Source organism: Corvus moneduloides, chromosome 22, assembly GCF_009650955.1.
Source record: "Corvus moneduloides isolate bCorMon1 chromosome 22, bCorMon1.pri, whole genome shotgun sequence".
NCBI lineage: Eukaryota > Metazoa > Chordata > Aves > Passeriformes > Corvidae > Corvus > Corvus moneduloides.
In genome coordinates this window covers 6748440-6770821 of record NC_045497.1, presented here as the reverse complement: position 1 = coordinate 6770821, position 22382 = coordinate 6748440, and the positions used below count along the sequence as shown (strand labels likewise).

Below are 22382 nucleotides of genomic sequence, written 5' to 3'. Positions count from 1 at the left end.
CCTCCTGCAATGGGGCGGGGGGGGGGGAGGGGCAGGAGTTAAAGGGAGGCTCTGGTAGATGGGATAAGGATTATGGACTTCTGCCAAGAATTACATTTTAGGGGAAATAAATTCATAAGTTCATAAATTGATGAACTGAGACCATGGTGTGCTGAGAAGGGGGTGCTGAAGGCCCTGGGTTGCAAGCAGACCTCTGTCTGTAATGTTCACATGGCCCTGCTCATCTTACCAGTGATGTAGGGGAGAAAATGAACTGGTCCCAAATTACTTAGTGCTTTGCAGGCCCAAACGAACACCTCAGATTCTCCTCTCTGTTTGGTAGATGATCTGAACAGGTCTTCCTGCCCTGCATCCCCACCTGCCTTTCAGAAACCAGCTGCTGAATTCAGCATCAGCTCCAGCCCCTGGCTGCAGGCACAGCCTGGCACTGCAGTGCCTGATCTGATGGGCACTCATACCTCTGTGAGATGTATGGCACATCAAGGAGGCTCTACTCCTTTTTTATAGCTCCTGGGACTCGGGACTCAGTACTCAGTCCAAATCTGCTCATTTAGGTTTGAACACTATCTAGACTCTTCACCTCTCACAGTAAGTTGCTGAATTTGGGGAGTTCAGAATGAGGATCTTGCTGTAACCAAAGAACTGAAGCATAGTAAACTACTAAAATGTGTAAACTGAAAAGTCATTTTTCTTACTGTTTCTTTCTGTCTTGTAGAGAAAAATGCTCCAGGATCCATTTCCTTTTCATTATCTGGGGTTTGTGAAAGCAGTGTGGAGACCAAGGCAAGAAGAGGCCAGTAGATGCCATGGAGCTTCCCAGTTACAGCTGGAAGCTGCTGCCCCAGTTGTACGCTCTCTGCAACTGCACCATCTTCATTGGGAACATGCATTTTAGAGCACATGAGGTGGTTTTGGCTGCTGCCAGCCTGCTGTTTAAATCCCTGTTGGACAGCACAGACACCATCTCCATCGATGCTTCTGTGGTGACTCCTGAGGAGTTTGCACTCTTACTTCAGATGATGTACAATGGCAAACTCCCACTGGGGAAACACAGTTTCACCAAAGTTATCTCCATGGCAGATAGTCTGCAGATGTTTGATGTGGCTGTAAGTCGCAAAAACCTCCTCAGAGATCTCATGAGCTGTTCTGCTCAGGACCAGGTAGTGAGAGGAGTCTCCAGCCAGGAAGCAGATTCATCTGGAAACCAGGCTGAAGCTAATTACTTGCCCCAGTCTGGAAGACCCGATCAAGAAAAAACATTTGTCATCCTCACTCAGAGAGTTTCTCCTTTACCTGGCCCTGTAGAAGCAGAAATGGAAGCAGGTGTTTCTCCTTCTGGCCAGGAACTTACTGTGAATCATACCTAGGCTCACCAGGACACAATGTTGAGTGACTCCAGCTCCCTCCAGGAGGATTCAGGCTCTGGCCCTGATCAGCCTGCCCACGCTGAGTGGAGTAGCTGTGTGGAAGAGGAGCTTGCTGAGTCTCCAGAGGGGAAAGGGCGATCGAGGGATTTAGGTGAGACTTCACAGGTCTGGGCACGGCGTTGCCTCTTATTTGCAAGATGTTGACTCACATTTGCCTGTTCTGAGGTATTTTTACTCTGTGTTCGATCTTCTTAGTTTGCGCTGGGTTGGGAGCAACTGCAACGTATCCCCGTTCTGCAGAGATTTTCTTCCTTTGGCTTTTGTAGTTGCCTCATGCTCATTGCTCTGCCAGAGCTGTAGCGAGCAAAACTTTTCTTGCTCAGGCATGTGATTGCATCTGCCATGCAGTGGGATCTGTGTTAGTGCAGGACATGGGGCTGATCAGACAATCTGTCTAACAGCAAGTGAACAGAGTTGCTTGCTAATGCAACCTTATCCTTTAAACTCCTGTTCAGCATGGGGGGAAAACAGAGGCTGTACTGGGTTTAAAATAAATGTTCCATTTATAACTGGTGTTAAATAAACCGTTGGTTTTCCCTCCAGGCTGTGTGATGTCTTCAGAAGGGATTTATAAGTCACAGTTTTCCTATTATAGCCAATGTGCTGGTTACAAACTGATGCCTTTCAATCGCATCACGCTTTCTGCGAATCTCTTCAATTAGCAAATAACTCATCTTGTTTCTCTTGCACAGCAGCAGAGAGCAAAAGCTGTAAACTGGATTCCTTTGTTGGATATGAAAGTGTTTTTTCTGAGACTCTTTCTGATGCCCAGGCTGTGCTGAAAAGACTAGAAGAATGCAGAGAAATTGATGCCTCTCAAAAGGAGGTAGGTGTGCTTACTTCCATAAATGATGCAAGTTTTTTCTTCACCCTGCTAAGGGCTGTAATAGTTTGTGCCTTGTTTAGGAAATTGTTTCATGGGAAACTGGTGCCTGGTTGTTTGAAGGGCAACATGTGCTCACCTGCATAACACCCTGGAGAGAAGCATCTGTAAGTGCAAGTTGCTTGGGGTAAAGAAGTATGTCCTGCCCTGAAGACATCCTTTTGTTGTAGGAAGAGCTCCAGCACAGATTTCTCTCCTCCTGTTTATGCCATTTGCTTTAGGAACTATATCGACTTGTAAATGACTGACATATGAGATCCCAAAATAGATTTCCTGAGCCCTCGGCACTGTCTTGCTGTGAAGCATCTGCTGCTCTCTGTGTATGGCAGAGCTGCTGAGGGAGGAGTGGGACAGGGGGTGGCAGGGGGAGCTGGGTGCTGCCCCATGGTGCTTCTCCTGTCAGTGTGCTGCTTTAAGAACAGTCGGAGCTGGTGAACGATGCTCTATTCCTGTTGGAGGGGGTAACTGAGTCTGCTGCTGAGCATATGCTGAAGGGTTCTCTGGGCTCTGAGCAGTGGTAGCCAGATGCCACCCATTGTCCCAGATCAAAGTCAAGACAGAAAACAGAATGTGACGTCTGTACTAGTGTGACAGTGGAGCAGGAGGACACAGAACTTGGGAATGATTGTGGTGAGTCCAGGTGGGCACTCGTGCTGGCTGCACACTGCTGTGCAGTGGCAGGGTCTGCAGAAAAGCTGTGGCCAGCTGTGGAGCAAGGATGGGACTGTGCTTGCTGTCCTCTGCCTGGCCATTTCCGGTAGAGCATTTTTCATATGCATGAACTGCCCTGCGTGCCTTTCTGAAGGGGAAAAAGTATTACTGTTTCACTGCTGGCTCTTACATGGCTCCCTGGTTATTCAGCCTTTGGAAGCTGTTCCACAGGCTGGGGGCTGCCATGCTCTCTAGGTTCCCATGTAGTTACTGGCTGGAAGCTGTCTAGATCAGAGTCCCTCCAGTAGCAGTGTGATCACAGGACATGGTACATTTTGGCCATGGTGGCATTCTGCTTATAAAAGCCCAAGACCACATCTCTATTAGATAAAAACCCAAACCTGTGACAGCAGGGGAAGAGAATTCCCTTGAGTTGGGGAGTGCAGGATTGTTTTCTGCTGAGCCCTTAAATGTTCATGGAGGGAAGCGTGTGTTCCCTTAGCTGCTGGTTCTGCTGATGTTGTGGAATGTAATATCTGGGGAGCTTTAGGAGAGAGGTGTGGGTCCTAATTCATGTTTGCAGTAGCAAGCACAAGCCCATCTGGGCAGACAAGCACCTCTGAGTGCCCTGCTCAGAGAAGGATTAGATTTTTGTATGTTTGTTTTTTACCATGACCAGATAAATATGTCAGGTTTAGGGTTTTACCTGTTGTCCACGTTTACAAATGTGGATGGGTGCTGCCAGAAGGGATTTGGCAGCTCCATGCTCCCATGCCAGCAGGCCCTGTCCCTGCTCCTGCCTCCCCTTAGTGCTGGTGGCAGGGCAGAGCTGTGCTGGCAGAGTGCCCAGGCAGGTGAGGCGCAGCTTCTGCACTGCACAACAGCCCCGTTTGCTATTGCTTTGCAGTCACTGCTGTTTCGTGTTCCTTCAGGGAAGGTTTACAGATCCATTCCTGGCCCTTTGTGCTCCCAAATGAGCTGTTAGAGGAGGAGCCAAGCAAGAGGTTGTGGAGCTCAGAGCCAGTTTGGGTGTCTGACCGCAAAGCAGTAGCAGGACAATTTTTCTGCAGCTATAAATAAATGCTGAATAAATGTGAAATGGATTTTCTTTAAGCCTTCCTGAAAAATCACTTTTCAACTGTGACAAGCATGAAAAGTGTCAACCCCAGGGCAGTGGGGAGAACAGGCTGCAGCCTGTTATAAGCAAGAGCTCAGTGAGATCTATCCCTCTCTGAGCTCTCCTCTGGGACCAGCAGGACCTGTGGACCATAGCACTGAGTCTGTTTCCAGCACACAGAGCAGCTTTTCCCCACAAGAGCCTGGTGTTTCCTTTGGGGGAAAACACAGCGGTGTATTTTAAAGTCATGCTTGAAGTGCAAGTTCAGCTCCAAAGAGCCGAACTCGGATGTGTAGTTCAGGCTGAGGTTGTGCCAGCGGTAGATGTCAATGGGTTTTTTTCTCTCATTTTTTTTTCCCTCCCCTTCTTTGTATTCTTTTGCTAGTCATTTGCTTGAAGTTTCGGGTGCCTCAGGGCAAGTAAAAGTGTGTCTGGAAGCCGGTGAGACACTTCCTTTGCAGAAAGCATTCTTGCTGATTGTGCTTGCCCTGCTGCACGGGAGATCTCCCATTTGTTGGGAGTATTGTCTCGAGAGCCTTTTGAAAGTAGCTGATCTCTCTAGGCAAACACCGGTTGTTTTGAGCAGTAAAGCCTGGGCAGCGTAGGAGTTCAGGGGGGTTTTGCCAGCCTGCCTGTTGGCACCAAGGCTGTCCTGGTGTTCAGGCTCCACTGGATTCAGTGGAATTTGGCCTTGGATAGGTCTCTATTTCTTTTCCTTTGCTGGTGAACTCATCTCTGCATGGTGTCTTGTTCTCTGCAGCACTCCAGTCTGCTCCCCTCTGCTGTTCCTGCCTATTTTCTCCTACCTCCAGTGGAGACTTGTCTGGTTGTGGGGTTTTTCCCCAACAAGGTTTGTGGTGCAGGGCTGGCTTTTGTGAGAACTATTGCTTCTCTCCGAGTTAGATGTTCTGTTGTGCTCCCCAGACTGAAAAATGCAGATGAATTGCTTTTCAGTTTAGGGAGATGTGACTTCTGGGGTTGTTTCTGTTTTATAGTTTCTCTGTTTATTTCATATAAACTATTCCTATCTAATTTCATTCTGGCTTGGATGAAAACTGCTTGGAAAAGAGAACAAGACTGAAATTGCAGTTATTTAGGGAAGCGTAGAAGAGCTTTGCTGGTGTCAAGTCTTATCTTCCTGTGCTCTCTTAGAGAAACTCAATTCAAATTATTGCACAGCTCATTTGTTCCCTCTACTACTGGGTTCAGATGAAGTGGGGGAGCGTTGATTCCCCACGTAGAATAAATGTCACTGTGTTTGTGGATCATTTCCATTGCCTGTGGGCCTGTCCAGTCATTGTTGCCCTTCATTTGCAGCTGCAGGGATTTCTGGATGAGGCAGAAGAAAGAAGTTTCCTGTTATCTTCTGCATCCTGATTAGGAGAAAGAGCTTGTGAGGGCCTAGGGGTTTTTTTCATGGTGACAGAGCTAGAGAACTTTTTTTTCCTCTGTTCTGGTGTATTTTTGTAGAAGTTTGGGCTCAGCTTTTGTTCTTGTTGTGTGGAGCAAGCAGGGGGTCAGTGTTTTCCACACAGCCTTCCTGGGGTCTCCCTCATGAGTCACGTACAGATGCAGGCTTGAAAAAAAAATCACTTTAGCTTTCTGAAGGCAAAATGCGAACGTAGTTTTTCTCTGATTATTGTATGCACAATACAATAGTTGATGGATGGTTGATTGACTTCGTGGTGAGATCACAGCAGGGGAGCTTCTCTGAGGGTTAGGTGTGTGGAGCCAGTCCTGGGGCTGTCCATGCCACTCACCCTGTGAGCAGCAGCAGCCTATGGAAGAGCGCTGCTCAGCTTCCAATGGTCGCATAACCGCAGAACCATGGAACAGCCAGCAGTGAAACAGTCCCTAACCATGCAGGTTTCCAATCACTTTTTAATGTTTTCTTCACCTTCTCTACATCAAAACCCAAAGCAGTGTGCATTTACAGAGGACTGATGATTGTGGCTGTGGAAATTTCCCCGCAGTGCCCGGCCTTCTGCGGTGTACCTGAGTGTCCGTTGGGTCTGAAGGGAGTCAGCTTCTTCTGCCACCCTGAGCAGGTGCTTCCCAATCTGTCTCTTCCAGATCCCTACCCACCACCCTCTGGATGCTTGCATTCACTCTAAAGCTGATGCTTGAAGGAGATCACTCAGAAATAGTCAGTAAATTGGCTTTTGCTGGGATGTGCTCTCACGGTGGGAGCAGGACCATGGATAAGGCATGAAAAGCCGTAACCACACTCATCCACCTGCAGGGAAGAGTTAATGCCAGCTGGGCTAATGACTGCCCTGTGTGCTCTCCCTCTCTCCTCACATCCCTCTTTAGTCTCAGTTATGGGCCACTGCACATTGCTTGGGGGGGATGTACATTACTTGTGCATGTGGTTGAGTTCCTCTCTGGAAAAATATGGAAGATGTGGAGATAGATATGGAGACAGGAGACCTACCTCCTGGATCCTTACCTGCAGAGGTTCTTGATCAGAGCTTGCCTTGGAGCTGCTGTGGACAATGGGAAGGTTTGAGATGAACTGCGAAGGCTGTTCCACGGTGTGTGACGTGTTCCATGGTGCTGAGGTGGGAGCGTTGTGGCCACCAGAACTGATATCCTCAACTGGGACCAAACTTCTCGGGTGCCATGGAATCTGTTTGGTGGCACAGCTCTGACCAAGCTTAAGCCAGGTCTTGGTGACTCAGTTTCCCTGCATAGAGAGGCAGTCTCTTCCTCCCACGTGGAAGCTGGATGTGTGCTAATTTGTGCCAACTTGGCCATGAAGGGTTTTGCAGTGTCCCAGGCAATGAAAGCCTGGTGGATCTGGCTGTAGTGTGAGGGCACATTATGACAGAGTGGAAGCTGGGATTCCAGCTGGTATCAGTATTTCTCCATTTTTTCCAGGGTCTTTGGGAATTGTTAGTGCTTCGAAGTAAGTCTGAAATGTACTGTGTGCTCTTTCACAACAATGCTGAAAGGCTGTTGTTCCCATTGAGCAGTGCATCTAAGGAAATGTCTTTTGGAAAGAGCCAATAAATAGCAGAGCATTTCAGCTACTGAAAGCTCATTTTCCATTAACCAAATCCATGCACTGAGGAAGGGATGTTACCTGGGGCTCTGGGTAGCAATGCTGTGCTGATTTTAATGAAAACCCCTCAAAATTAAAAAATATATTGCAACAATGCAAGTTCCTTGTCATCCATATTAGTGCAAACATGGATTTGGCAGGATCTGAGCAGCTTTAGGGTGGTGAGAGTGGAGATATTTTGTGTTTTACATGCTCATTTTGATCTGGAAGGGGCCAGGCATGCAAACCTTGAGAACAAACATGATCTGGTTATCAAGTATCATTACAATTAATGTTTGCATTAAAAAAATACCTTTAAGTTTGTTCTTCAGCACATCTGCATTTTTCTTTACACCAGAGCCCTTCATGTCCACACTCTCTGTTTGGCAGGCACGCTGCTGTGAGTGGGAAGAGCTGGGACTGCTGCAGTTTCCCCTCTGTGGAGTCGTTGCAATAGGTCATTGCAGTGCCCTGCTGCCCTAATGTGTGAGCATTTACACCTGCTAGGAAACGCCAGTCCACCGGTGCAGCCCCAAGCAGTTGCATTCAGTCTTTTTATCATCGGAATAAAAATGACAATGACAGCACAAAATGGCCATTCTCCCTGGAGCAGAGCTGAACTTCCCACTTCAAAGGTACCTTTATCGCATCCCTGGAGTCTCCAATAAAGGCTGCCTGCTACAAAAGGCTGGCATCTCTCCTGGAGAGCTGGGGAGCATGTGTCTTCAGGGGCAATATTTACAGCATTAAAGGACGCTGGGGAAATGGGAGCAGGAGTTCCAGCTTATTTCTTTGCTTTTTATTTCCATAACTGTACAGGCATATTTGCCTCTGGTTGCTGTTTCAGGTCATTGAAGTAGATTTTGGGTTTGATTGCCAGGTGTGCTGAGAGCCCTTGGCACTCAGAGTTTGCATGCCTCCTCTCCAGAGTTTTCTCTAGGAGACAGAACTCCATTGTGATTGAGAATGGAGATTCCTGAAAGTTCCACTTGAAATGCTCTCTGCTTTCTGTGCAAGTGATCCCTCCTTGTTCTGCAGCGAGAGCCAGTATCGCTTGCTCTAGCTTTGCCTTCCAAAGTAGCAGTGTTTAATTCATGCTTTATCAGGTCTTTTACACTTAGCGGTCTTTGGCTATTTGGACATGAAGAAATGTTTGGTGCTGGAACCAGCTCCAGTTTGTGGGATTTGCTGTATGGATAAGGGCTGGCAGCAGGACTTGCTGCCCTTTTTCTCAGGGTGGGCAGCCACAGGCCAGAGCTTGGTTTCAGTGGTGTGTGTCTGTGTGGTTACTTTTTTGTTCTGTTTAATTTTTTGTCCCCTGACCGAAATCCCAGGATTCTGCTTGTTGTGTTTGTCTGTATAGGGCAGTCGACTCTGTTCTCTAAACCTACTTCCTGCATTTCTGTTCTGCTGTATGCTCTGGCTGCCTGTCTGGCCAAAGCAGAGAAACAGTCAGTGTTCAAGGAGCTGCTGGGCAAAGTGAAGGATGCTAGGTCCCAGGATGCTCACGCCCAGGATAGTGACACTCGGGACACTCGGCCCCTGGACACTCAGACCCTTGTGTCTTTTCTGAAGCTGTTTCAAGACACGAATCCTGAGCTGAGAGTGGCTTTGCTGGAGAGGGAACACAGCAGCAGAGAAGCCCCACAGTAAGCAGGTAGGAAATTGGGTGCAACCTCTCGCAAAGTGAGTGGGCAACCTTACAGAGAAACGCTGTATCCAGATGTGGGAGGTTTATCACTTGCTGGCCAAATCCTGGAGCATTTCTGCCTGTAGCAGGAGGTGTAGCTGTACAGGGCTCTCCCCACTGCTGCCTGGAGGCCTGGATCCATGGCTGGCAGCCAGCGTGGGTCAAAGCAGAGCTGAGCCTTGGGATTGAAAACTTCTTTTTTACTTGAGTCTGACACAAAACAGTGGCCTTGCAAACCTGGTGTTAACCTCCAGCTTGCTTTATGGCTTTATGCTCTGTTAGATAAATGAGACATTTTCCTTTCATAGAGTTTAAAGAGAATAGTAAAGTGATTTTCCTCTGCTGCTTGTGCTTGGGATGAGCTTTGCTATTCACTTAGATCTTTCAGAGAGTCTCCCTCGCTTCAGGAACCTGTCAGTTTCTTCAGACTGGTTTATTTCTTCTCTTGTGTTTCTGAATCTTTTTTCCCCCCAGAGAGCACAGCCGGGGAAGAGACGTTGACCGCTCTCTTGCTGTGCTGCAGGGGGGAGCTGATCCAGAGTGTGACACAGCTGAGCCCCATCATAGAGTTTCTGGAGGCAGTAGAAGAGGCATTCCTGACCGCCTCGGAGAAGCAGGTAAAATAATCTGAAATAGGCAAACGGTGTGGGTGAGGTGGGGTGTGTGTGTCTGCAAGGCAGCATTGTACACATGGTTTACCACGTGATCGGCAAGCCTCACCTGGCACTTCCACCTGCCTTCTGCACAGCATTGACTGCATATGTGTGTGTGGTCTCAGGTCCTTCTGTTCTGGACTGTGGGAATAATGAAAACTGAGCAGTGAAGGCAACCTTGAAACCAGGATCAGTGTCAAGACTACCCCTGCGAGGGGAGCCTGGGCCAGAGGAGGTGCCTGGTACTCCTCATACCCCCAAAAAACCCTTTTTGGGAACAAGGACAAGGCTCTATATGGGAATTTAAACAGAACCACTAATACCTCTCTGCTACCTGCTCGTCAGTTCCTGGTCATCAGCTAACGCAACCAGGGGCTTGTCACCACAAGCCCCGGCGTGCCCTCGGGCAGAGGGGACGCAGCGTTAGCCTCCACAGCGTCCTTGCTGGATGGCTCAGTGGAATCAGCGTGAGATGGGTGCATGCGCTGGCTCCTCCTCAGAGGAAGCACGTCGGGCAGCCGATGGATCAGGCCTGCGTTAGTCCGGAGGCAAAGAAGGCGGGAGGGGCTTCTGGTGTGAGTTCCAACAGGTTTATTTGGAGAAGGGACCAGGAACCAGAGAAAAGTCCCGAGAAGAAGCGGGCTCACCCCTTTATGGGGGGGGTGGAGCAAGGCAGGGAAAGGGAAAACAACCAATGGGGTACAAGCAGAGGGGAGGATACAATTTTTCAGAACAAATGGGGAAAACAGGGAGGCAGGAGTCATAACAGGGAACCAATTAATAACTAAAAAAGGAAGAACTTTCTGGAACAGGGGGAGGTAATTTAGGATTGGGAGCCACCCAGGGGGAGGTAACCTAGATCTCAGTGATCTCTTCTGGTCCGCCTTCTGATCCACTGTCCTGGGTGGGGAAATCCACCCAGTGGGCGGCCCTGGTTTGACTGACATTTGATGGTTTCAGCCCGAGAGCAGGCTGAGCCACCCCAACAATCAGCTTCCCTTTCATCTGTCTCCCAGCTTTGTCTTTTTTGCAACTCTTACCACACAGTTGCTTGCAAGATTAGCACATCCACTAAATGATTTGGTTTTGTTTTTTATGTGTTGAAGGCAGCAGTTGTTGGGAGGACTGTTGCTTTCCTTTCCTGTAAGCAACTGCACTCTGTATGCTGATTTGCAGAAGCCATAAAGGACAAAATACTGTTTATAACTTGCTTTCCTTTGTCTTTTAGGGGAGCTGGCTGTACCCTCTGCAACTAGAACTTACAGGGTGCCCTCACATGCTGTGATCAGAACACAGCTTGAGACCTCCTGTCCTAGTTTGTCACATCACTGAGCTCCCCTGACACAGGATTATAATGAGTGGAAAGTTGTGCTCAGTGGCATGAATGATCTTTGCTTTCTGTCTGAGTAAGCCTGACCAGAGCCACAACAGGTGGGCTGAGAACATCTGCCCAACTCATAAGCCCCTCAGTTAAGGTCTCGTGATCCCTCATCACGGCCAGCATGGACCATCCCTGAGCACAGGCACAGATTGGAACAGGAGACCCAAAAAGGTATTGCCTAAGAGGCATCTGCCCTGTCCTTGTGGGCTGGGGTATGAGTGGTGTCACTGGCGTGTGACTCGTGACTGATGAATTTTTGCCTCCAAAAGCACATAGCTGAGCCTGGAATGCAGATGTGATAGGAGAGAGCAGGGTATGAGTACAGCAAAGGACTTGGCATCTGCTGGGGGCATTGTGGCTGTCAGCAGATACCTGTGGGGGGGGCCTGGAGCTGCAGCTTCATCGGCAGTGGGGAGATTAGGATTTTCAAATATGTCTGTTTGTGTTGCAGTGCCTTCTTTTAAAGGCTTCACCTTTTCCCTGCTCTCTTCTCTTTGTCTTTATGGAAATAGGTGGTTAAAATTCAGCAAGTTTTTATCTCCATTCACAACGAAAAAACAAAACACAACCCCTCAATAATAAACCAAAACCCTTCTGCCATCATAATTCTGCTCCTTGGGCACAGGATACAGCCTGTAATTGCATCATCATGTACTGCAGAGCTCCTGCCTGGTTCGGTGGAGGAACAGTGTTTTGTTTCATCCTCACCAGTCACTGTGTGCTCTGTTTGCTACAGAGCCTCTAAACCCTGCTCCGAATACCAAATCCTGCTCCTCTCTATGGGATCCCTTTGTGCTCTTGTTTCAGCCCACAGTTTCTATCAAATGACAGATCTATTTAGGGAGCACTCTTGTGAGGCTGGGGGCAGAGCTCTGTCCTGCTGTGGCGCAAGAAAATGAGAGAAATTGCCAAGTGTAGACTGACCTTGGGGGGGGGAGGGGGGTATTTGTTTAATTCCACCCCCTCTCCGCCAGACAAGTGGGAAAGTGTTAATGATTCCAAAAGTTAAACTGATTAAAACGGTGAGCCCATGGCACGTGTGCAGGTAGGATCCCTGGTGTCTCAGGTGTAGGACTGGGAAAACTAACATGGAATTAGCAGCCACTTCTGAAGGTTTTGTCTTCCCTGGTTCATCCAGTGTTGCACTGGAGCTCTGGGCTGGCAGGGATGGGATCTAGTTCTCCAAGGTTCATAATGATGAAGCTTTCGTTTTTCTTCTCACAGTCACTGCCTCATTAGCTACACACTTACTCAGCAAGACAAGTGTGAGTTTCTCATGGAACAGCCTTTTTTCTTGGCAGCTGGGTTCTTTCTGTGCCTGGTCTGAGCTGTGCATGGAGCAAGTTTGGTTTTCTTTGCTGGAAAACCAGTACATGATGTTTTGTGAAACATCTTTGTAAATATCTGTTTTTTCTGGGTAACTTTTGAACCTAGTCTTTCTCTTTTTTGAGTGCTTAACTTCTGTGGCTTTTTTGGTGTTTCTGTAATTGGGAAGGTGGGGTGGAGGATTTGGATACAGATTATCACTTAAGAGAAATAAAGTGGGTACAGAGGAAGAGTGGGTAACCTTTCCTGTGTGGTGCCCCACATGGCTTAGGTTGTTGCAGAGTTCAGAGTGACCAGTCCACAGTACAGCCCTGAACCCAGAAAATCTGAGTAGGTAGTAGAAACATCAGCCCTTTCCTTCTGTCCAGGCTCTCTTCTAGAAGGCACCTGTGTATTCTGAGCTTGTGGTTTCTCTCCCCTTTGACTCCAGTGCCTGCCCACCTTGATGCTCAAGCTGCTTCAGAGCTCAGACAGGTATCAGGGATAGTATGAGCAGGTTGCTGGCCACTGCAGGAATCTTAACTGGGTGCACTGGGGATGGAAAAATCCTGCTGCAAGCAGAACTGGGGGATGTTTTCTAATTGTCTCACCCAGTGCTGTCAAAATAAGTCTTAAAATGTCACCACTGCATCTCCCACTGCCAGGGACATCACTTCTGCCTGGGAGCAGTGGTAGGTTACAGCAGGAGCTTCCCAAAGGATGCTGCTCTTGTAGCTCTTTTTGTGTTCTCTCAGAAGAGGACTTCAGACTAAGGGATCCAGAGGCAGGTCGGTGTGATTTGAATGGGAGAATACATCAGCAGGTTCACCAACAGAGTTTGGGCTATAAAAGGACAGATCTTTAGAAATGAAAGAAACTAATTAAGGAGTTCAGGTGCTCATTAGAACACAGGAGGAGCTGTTGGATTAGTTTCTTTTATGTTAAAGGTAGGAGAACTGTCTGAAGTTTGCATCCTGAATGAGAGAGAAGAACTTATATGAGAGGTTACAGACTTGAGTGAGTGAATAACTTGAGGAAGAGCTTTAGGACGTTCAGGGAATGGCTGAAATGTCTGACTGGCAAACAAACATACTGTAGAGCTATGGCTTGTGGCACATCAGCCTGCTGGGCATTATGGCAGATATTGTCTGACCAAGAAAAAAAATAAGGAGAGGAGATGACCTGCAAATTCATGGCTTAGCCTAGAGCCTGATGCAGAAGAAACACAGAAATAGAAATTTCCTGCAGCTGAAGGGAAATCACAACTCAAATGACATCCCTCAACAGTCAATTAGGACCAATCTGAAAGCCTTCTATGATGGCATGGCAGGACGGGTCAATGAGGGGAGAGCAGTGGATGGGTGTCTACCTCAACTTCATCAAGGCTTTTGATACAGTCTCCCACAACATCCTCATAGGTGCACTCAGGAAATGTGGGTTAGCTGAATGGACAGTGAGATGGATCAAGAAACTGGCTGAATGGCAGAGGGTTATGAACAGTGATGCAGAATCCAGCTGGGGGCCTGTAGTCAGTGGCATTCCCCAGGAATCAATACTTATTCAACCTATTTATCAATGCCCTGGATGAGGGATAGAACGGGCCCCGAGCGGGTTTGGTGATGATACATAACTGGAGGGAGTGACTGATACACCTCAAGGCTGAGCTGTCATTCAGCAGGACCTTGATAGGCTGGAGAACTGGGTGGAGAGAAACCGAATGAGGTTCAGTAAGGGCAAGTGTAGGGTCCTGCACCTGGGGAGGGATAATCCCCAGTACTCGAACAGCTTGGGGGCTGAATTACTGGAGAGCAGCTCTGCTGAAAAGGCCCTGGGAATCTCAGTGGGTGCCAAGCTGTCCATGAGCTGGCAGTGTGTCCTTGCAGCCAGGAGGGCCAGTGGGATCCTGGGGGGCATCAGGAAGAGTGTGACCAGCAGGTCAAGGGAGGTCATCCTGCCCCTCTACTTGTCCTTGGTGAGGAACACCTGGAGTGCTGTGTCCCGTTCTGCCCAAGAAAAACAAGGGGCTACTGGAGAGGGTCCAGTGGAAGCCACAAAGGTGATGAGTAGCCTGGAGCATCTCTCTTACGAGGAGAGACTGTGGGAGCTGGGCCTGGATAGTCTGGAGAAGACTGAGAATGTATCTCATGAATGCATACAAATATCTCAAAGGGAGGTGCCAAGAGGATGGTGCCAGACTCTCTTCAGTGGTGCCCAGCAACAGAACAAGTAGCAGTGGCCATAAAATAAAACATAAGAAGCTCCACCTCAATATGAGGAAGAACTTCTTTTCATTGCGGGTGGCAAACAACTGGAACAGGCTGCCCAGGGAGGGTGTGGAGTCTCCCTCTCTGGAGAGAATCCAAACCCCCCTGGATGAGTTCCCATGTCACCTGCTCTGGGTGATCCTGCCGTGGCAGGGCGCTTGAACTAAATCATCTCCAGAGGTTGCTTCCAACCATAACTATTCTGTGATTCTGTGAACAGATGGGAAGAGCTGACAGCAAGGCTTCTTATTTATTATTCTCCAAACCAAGAGTGGTCCTGACAACTGATAAGCAGGACCAGACATGTAGGAGAGAAAGGCAGTGATCTGAGCTCTGTGGGTGCACAGGAAAGGTATTGGGACAGGCTGGAGAGCACATATAGCTGAAGCTTGTAAGCAAAAAAACAAAAAAAAAAGAAAAAATGCAGTAAAGGGTGTTCAGTAACTTGTTTCTGCTTGACCTGGGTTCTTTATTTGATGAGATAAAAATGGGGTTTTTTCTGCCTTGATCTACATCTAGAGCAAAGCATTTGAATTTCATGTGAGGAAGTTGTTAAACTAGAAGAAACAGTGATACTAAAAAGGATGCATTTTGTTGGGAGACAACTACAGGTTGTGCTGAAGGCAGGACTGACAACGTGGAGCAAGGTCACCAGTGGGATTCTTGGCGCTTACTTAATATTAACACAGATGTTATGGACACGAAAATATCAAGGCACGTTTAGCAAAGCTTGATGATGAGCACTATCAAGATCTTTTGTCCTCATAGAGGAGGATCTGCAAGAGAGAGATGAATGAACTGTATTCAGTTTTGGGCCCCTCGTGACAAAAAAGACCCTGAAGAGCTGAAGTGTGCAGAGAAGGAGCACAGGGAGTGGCTGAGGGAGCTGGGGCAGCTCAGCCTGGAGAAAAGGAGGCTCAGGAGGGACCATCTCACTCTCTATAACTCCCTGAAAGGAGGTCCAAGCCAGGTGGGAGTTGGTTTCTTCTTCCATGTAACAAGTAACAGGACAAGATGAAATAGCCTCAAGTTGTGCCAGGAGAGGTTTATATTGGATATTAGGAAAAATTTCTTCACTGTGAAGGTTATCAAACTACTGGCATAGGCTGCCCAAGGCAGTGGTGGAGTCACCATCCATGGGGAGAAATAAAAGATGTGTGGATGTGGCACTTGAGGACATGGGTTAGTGGTGAACATGGTGGTGCTGCTGGTTGATGGGTGATCATGATGATCTTAGAGGGCTTTTCCAGCCTAAATGAGTCTATGACTCTGTATGAGTTCTATGGCTGGAGAACTGAGTAGTGAGAATTGACTGATGTGGTGGTATAATGTGAAGGGCATGCATTGGATGCAGTAATGAGAACTAAGAATTAAGACTTCATCCAAAATTTCTGTTCCAGTCTGGTTCAGAAAAGGTGAATTCATATTGGAACTTGACATATCTGCAGTGGGAAGTCCAGGGGAGCGTAGAAGTTGTTTTACAAGAGAAGCTGCCTTATTTAGACTGGGGAAATGAAGGCTGAGAGGGAATATGATCATGCTCTTATAATGAAATCAGAGACGAAGGACAGGGTAAACACCTCAGAGCGTTTAAAAGGCTTTTTAAGCTAAAAGATAATGTTGGCACATGAACAAACGGGTATACACTGGCCATGGATAAATTTCAGCTGAAAATTAGAAGAATCAGCAGGGGACTGAGGCTGTGGAAGAGCTTACCAACCAGGGAAAGGGAGCAAAAATGTAACTAGTTTTAGGACAGATCTTAATAATTTTATTGATGGGACTGGGTAGTGCTTATTGTCATCAAGGAACTGGGCTGGTGCTCTGCAGAGGTTCTGCTCAGGAGCACAATGTTAGTGGAAAGGAGGTCAGTCTGTATTTGCCAAGTGCCTCTCACTTGTAGGAGTCTTGTAGGTATTTTACTGGTGTCCTAGAGCTTTTCCAAACTACAGTGGTTGCATCTCACGTAAGAGATGTTTCATGTGGCCTTGTCACAGAAATAATAATTCAGTTAATAGGTGCTTATTTAAATAATAAGAGTCTTTTTTTCTGGCCATCAATTTTTTGATGGCAAACAGAAAAATCGTGGAGACAAGGGAAACAAGACTGTCAGTTTTAAAAGTAGTCACTAAAAATACTAAAAGAAATGTTTTGAACACTCTCTTTAAGTCTATTTTTGTTTTCTTTTGAAAAGTAGCTTTTGCTTGTCAGCCACTTCCAAGAGCTGGACTTGGTGGAAGAACGCACCAGGTTTGTTTTCAAGGTGACACGTCTGTTACACCTCAGCCATGTTTGGGTGTTCCTCACCTTCCAGTTAAACTGTGTAAGCAGTGGGTAGGGATCTAGTGCAGTATTGTGGTACTGTTCCTGTTTTTCTGATCTCTGTTCAGATCCAAGGGTTTGTAGGAAGCTCTCACAGACAGTTTTGTGGCTGTTTCTTTCTTACAGGTAGTTTTGGATTGCTGTGAAGGTGGCTCTCAGAGGGAAGCCATGGACAATCTGGTCAGGAAGGTGAATGAAGAGAAAACCCTGAAAGTGGAAAGCTTGGTCAAACTTCTGGAGGCTGTGAAAGCATCCTTCCCTGGACTCCAGCTTCTGTAGGACAACTTGGTGGCAACAGCAAACATCTCTGATGGTAAAGGTATGAGTAAATTAAACTTCCATTGGTGATTTTACTGTGTGGTACTGACTGCCTTTGAAAGCAAATAGCTAAAAATTCCCCTAAGCTGGAAGTGTCTTGATATTAAATACAGACAGTGTCTACTTGGAATTTCTTGTGATTGAGGGAGATGGGGAGGAAAATTTACTTGGGCTGTGCTTCTTTCCTCTATCCAGGTAGCATTTCTGCTCGTGTTGGTCACTGACCCATGGTCTGCTGTGTGGAGCAGAGTGTGCTGATTGGAGTCCTACTCTTAGTATCCCCATTACACATCATTCTGTTGGATGGCCAGGCCACTCCTCTTACTTGTTTTGGTGGGATTTTATTGTTTGCTGCCTGCCTGTGGTGGCCCAGGGACCCAGGAAGACGCCTTCTTTTGCCTGGTGGGACAATCTTCCAAGTTTAGGTGGGTTTAGGCACAGCCTGAACAATTCAGATCAAGAGACTCTGAAGGCACATAAAATTTAAAACTAAACTAACATGCAGTGAAATATAAATGAGTGTTTAATAGAAAGCAAAACTGTGCTCATAATGCTGATAATTTCCTCTGTAGCAAACATTCCCAACAGGCACTTGGCTTTGTCATTTGTTAAGCACAATTGCTTTCTTGAAACACCAGACTCCCAGCATGGTTAATTATCTCGTGGTAATACCTGTGCCAAGGAGGAACATTCCTTAATTACATAGAACTGAATTTCCTCAAATTGCAGCTTGAACAAACAGAAGCACATATATTTCTTACGGTGGAAATGAAGAGGGAGGGGATGATTTGAGTCTGCTGGCAGTTTAACTGGTGGTACCTTTGGTGTCCCATGCTGTCCAGCTAACAGGGAGCAGGAGGTCCTGCACTGTGACACAGGGCATGTGCTGGTTCTTGAGGTCACCTTGGCATGGCAGCAGAGTAGAGAGTGCATTCATAACAACTCAAGTTTGTGTCGTAAAATAAGAAACATTCTGATGGGAGAAGAAGGAAAATATTTCATCTGTGGATTTCCCTTGGCTTTGCTGGAGATCAGATTCATGTCTCCAAGAAGTCTTTGTTCAGGGAGCTGTTCATAGTAGCTCCGAAACTTCCACTGAATATTCCCCCAGCCTGCCATTGCTTTCTTCCCCATCCTGGAGAGTTTTCTCTTCTTACATGGCACTGTGTATCTTCTGGGGCGCAAAGACTTTACCTTTTTTTCCCAAGCTGTGCTTCCTGCTTTTCTCCCAGTGCTGTGAAAATGATGGATTGTTCTGGTTGGTACTGAACCAGAATAATTAAAAGACACAAGCACAAAAATCATGCATGGGTGTCTGGGATGAACTACAGCTTTTGGGTTTGGTTTCTCCCACTGAAGTATAACAGTGCATCTTCTTCAATTTAGTAATTGCAGTGGTGAAAAAATCCTTTTCAGGTTAATACATTTGCCAATTTCCAGTTTTATTTATCAAGTAATCAAGTGACAAGTACAGTCCTAGATTACTCTTGAGACACAGTAGATTTTGCCCAAGTCTCTTCATTATCCTGAGTAAACACTGCTCCTCTTCCTGACTTAGTCTATCATGTCCTGATGCTGGGGTGTCTTTAAAGGGTTGCGTTTTACTCTGGACTCATCATTTTTGTGATTCATCAAGGCAAACTCAGCAGATCCAGCTTGGAATTAGATAAGAGAAAGGAATGAGGTTAAAGTTGCAGGTTTTTGGTGTAAGAGAGAGAAGAAGTTGCTACAGGTGCTCTGCAATCGCAAGTCTGGTTTGTGTGCCCTTATCATTTTCACCAATGGCAACTCAGCCCACTGAGTTCTTGATTACCTTGGACCACCTGAGTGTAAAATGTTGGTGTGTTTGATAGTCATACACGGGCATGAGAGGGACATGAGCCAGGGCATTTCAGAGCTCCTTTTTGGTGGACCGGATCAAACACTGACTTACAGGCCTCTTACAATGAAACTCTAGTTAATTAGAGTCAGTAATGGGATCTTTGTGATTCCAGGGTATCAGAAGAGGCTGATGAACATCTTGAGGTGTTGGAGGTGTTGCCTTCACAGACAAGGCCACTTGTTCATCTGCTGAACACTGAGACTTTCTTCCTCTGGGCTCAGACTGGGAGTGATACTCAGGAGATATTTGGGTGCCAAATTTCTGTTGGCACATGGGGGTAGAAGATATTCTGTATTGTCTCTGCATTGGAGAAGTACTGATTTGTCATGTTCATCTTCTGCTTGAAGGTGAATCCAGGTGTGCTAAGCATAAGGCCCTGAGCATTAGTGACCCAGGGAGAACTGGCTGCCTAGGCTTTTTCTGTTTCCCCTACCTTTGAAGCCCTTTGGGAAGATGCTGCAAGCTGAGCTGTTTCTTTTTCCATTCACTGAATTTGGGCAAATGGAGCCCAAAAGGATTATGGAGCCAAACTGTTGTGACAATACTGAGAGAACTTTGTGGAGCTCCTGACAGACACCCAGGTGCTGCTGGAGGGCATCTCTGCTGCATGGAGCCTGGCTCCTGCAGAGAGAGAGATGAGCAGGCTCCTGCACATCTGCAAGCAGATACAGAGTTTTCATCCCCATCTGCAGGGAAATCCTGGAAATCCTAAGGACTTGTTTTACTACCTGCCATGCTGGGTTTGGGGCAGTCAACCCGCAGGACTTGGTTTAATGATTCCTTAGTATTCTTTAGTGGGAGTGAGGCAGGGTAATGTATATGAAGCTGATTAGCAACTAAGAGTGGCTGATTTCGGGCTCTGAGGAGAGATGCTTGTTCACAGCAAGGGAATGGGAATGAGGGAATGGCTGATGTGTTTAGGTACTAAGTGGTCACCGCTTGAGTTGCACTGTGAGCCAGGTCTGCAGCGGGTAGGAGCAAGGGCAGGCTGGGTTTGGGTGAGCCTTGGTCATGCCCTTGTTCCTTCCAAGTCAGAATATTCTGTAGTTTTCTGAGGGATTCTGTGTCCAAGTGTGGTGAGGGAGGCATGTGGATGGGGTCCCTGTTAGTGCCTCCCTGAAGGTCTCTCCAAGGTGATGGAGCAGGTTGTGAGCAGGAGGCAGAGGTTTTGCCTCCCTTGTGTTGGCAGTGCTGGAGTGGCAGTCCTTGTCTGTCTCTGCTGTTTGGCAGCTGCTGATGGCTGTGCAGGAATCTGCATCCCTGAAACTGTCCATGAAGGATATCCAGAAACAACCCAGCACAGAATTTTTCTTCCAAAGAGGTGTCCTCCTTCTCTTTCCCTGAACTTCTCCTGCTGCTGGCAGCAGCTGCTTTCTAACTCCTCACCCCTCCCTGGCCAATGACCTCTTCTCTTCCAGTGGCTCTCAACACCCATGTCCCTGGTGAAACAGTTATAGTTGGAAAAGCACTTTGGCAAACACAGCTGCTTTGCTTGTGGCTCTGTGCATGCAGGTTTTATAATGAGCAAACCTTTGAGAGCTGGCCACCATCCTGTGGTAACAGGCAGCTGGAGGCCCATCAGCCCAAGAGCCCAGGGTTCATCGTAGGTCTCTGTGCAGCCACCATCCTGTCCTCCCCATAGCCTCGGCTTCTGGGTTTCAGTTTTCCTGCTTTAAAACCTAAACTGTGCTTGTACCTCTAAATTGTTGTCAAACACTCACAAAGGTGTGAGGAGTGCTCAGTTTGGTGGTCTGTGCAGCAGACCCTGGCTGTGTGTGCTGGCCCTGTGGGCACAGAGCTGGAGTTCACCTGCAGCCAGGTGCCTCCATCTGAACTCCTCTATCCCCTCTGTGCACTGCCTGGAAAAACCAGCATTTCTGGTCCCTGGTGCATCCAGCCAGTTTTCATGTGGCTGTCCTCAGATGAGGCAAATTGTGCCTAGGAATGCCTGTTTTCTGCAAAAGTTGGGATCTCTATCACTAGGGAGAGAAGAAATCCTGAGTCTTGGGAGAACCATGCCTTGCCTTTTGAAGTCGTCACTGTCTCTTTCAGCAACATACTTTGGAAAACCTTATCTTCTCACTCGAAGTTGGACAAGCAGTGAGAAGGGAGGTCTGCAAGGACCTCATGCTGTGTGTCAGTGCTGCAATTAGTACAACCAAAGCTTGAATGTAGTAGTTTGCTGTTTTCTGTGCCATGAAGAAGTTACTCATGTTAACAGCTCAGCTTCAGGTTCTCCTTGGGTTTGTGTTTTTAATACCTTTGCTTTTCATTTTTACCTTCAGTGGCCACCAGTGAGAGCACAGCCAGTGAGATCATCCTGCAGCACGGCAAGCTGATCTCAGAAGCCATCCAGCAGAAAGAGGACCTGAAGGGCTTGGCTCCGGAGAGGCAGGGCTCAGGGAACAAGTGAAAGAGGTATGAGGGGATGTTCTCAGAGCTGGCATGGTTTGAGGCTCAAAGGGTGTACAGGTCTAATGTGCACTGAGATCAAGGGACATTGCTTAAGTTGGGGAAGCCATCCAAAGTTGGAAGTGCTCCTTCGCTGAAGTGAGTGTGTGCTGGATATTTTATTGGGTGTTTTATATAAATGAGGGCTTAAAGGAAGGCTGGAGAGGGACTTTTTGCAAGGGCAAGCAGTGAAAAGACCAGGGCAAATGGCCTTAAACTGACAGAAGGCAGATTTAGATTAGGTATGAGGAGGAAATTCCTCCCTGTTAGGGTGGGGAGGCTCAGGGTGCTCAGAGAAGCTGTGGCTGTCCCATGCCTGGAAGTGTCCAAGGACAGGTTGGACAGGGCTTGGAGCAACCTGGTGTAGTGGAAGGTGTCCCTGCCTGTGGCAGAGGAGTTGGAACTTGATGATTTTATGGTCCCTTCCAACTGAAACCATTCTGGAATTCTGTATAAATTCTGCAGGAGTTCTTAAGTAAAAGAAGGTGCCAGTGAGATTCTCAGTTGATGAAGATGTGGGTATTCAAATGCAGCAAAACATTTCAGCTTTGCAAGGTTACTGAGGTCCTGGGGAAAGCAGAGCTGTGTGTTTCCATTTGAATTGACTGTATGGGAACGAAATACTCCCAGAAAATGCCCTGAGGATGCCATAAGTGTGTAGCATCCCAGAGTACCTTGCCCATTGTCCCTTTGACAACAAAAACATTTATGAGTTAGGTAAGCTGGTAATGCTGTCAGGTGTTGAGGAACAACCTCTCTTTCTATGCAAAGGTGGTTTTAAGTGGGCTAATACCAAATCAGAAAGTCAGACTTTAATTTGTTGTAACTTTTTAAATCCTGAAATTCTCTCAGCTCATGCACATATATCCGTGTAGGAGCACAGACCTGTATGGAAAGGGATTTATTTTCTGGTTTCTCAAAGCAGGTTCCCAGCAGTAGAGATGAAACAGAAAGGATGTACCCTCACTCCCTGACCATCCCGAACTTTCACAGCC

The 22382-nt window shown here is 47.3% G+C and overlaps 1 protein-coding gene across 1 annotated transcript in view; it reads left to right on the top strand.

Annotated features, from left to right (window-relative positions):
• ZBTB40 (zinc finger and BTB domain containing 40) overlaps window positions 1–22382 on the top strand; it is a 44249-nt gene that overhangs the window by 6043 nt on the left and 15824 nt on the right. Inside the window, 8 exon segments of the mRNA XM_032131330.1 lie at window positions 716–1518; window positions 2120–2253; window positions 7512–7602; window positions 8485–8778; window positions 9286–9428; window positions 16863–17055; window positions 21222–21308; window positions 21311–21354. Coding sequence (XP_031987221.1) covers window positions 807–1518; window positions 2120–2253; window positions 7512–7602; window positions 8485–8778; window positions 9286–9428; window positions 16863–17055; window positions 21222–21308; window positions 21311–21354 — 1698 coding nt within the window. The 5' untranslated portion in view covers window positions 716–806.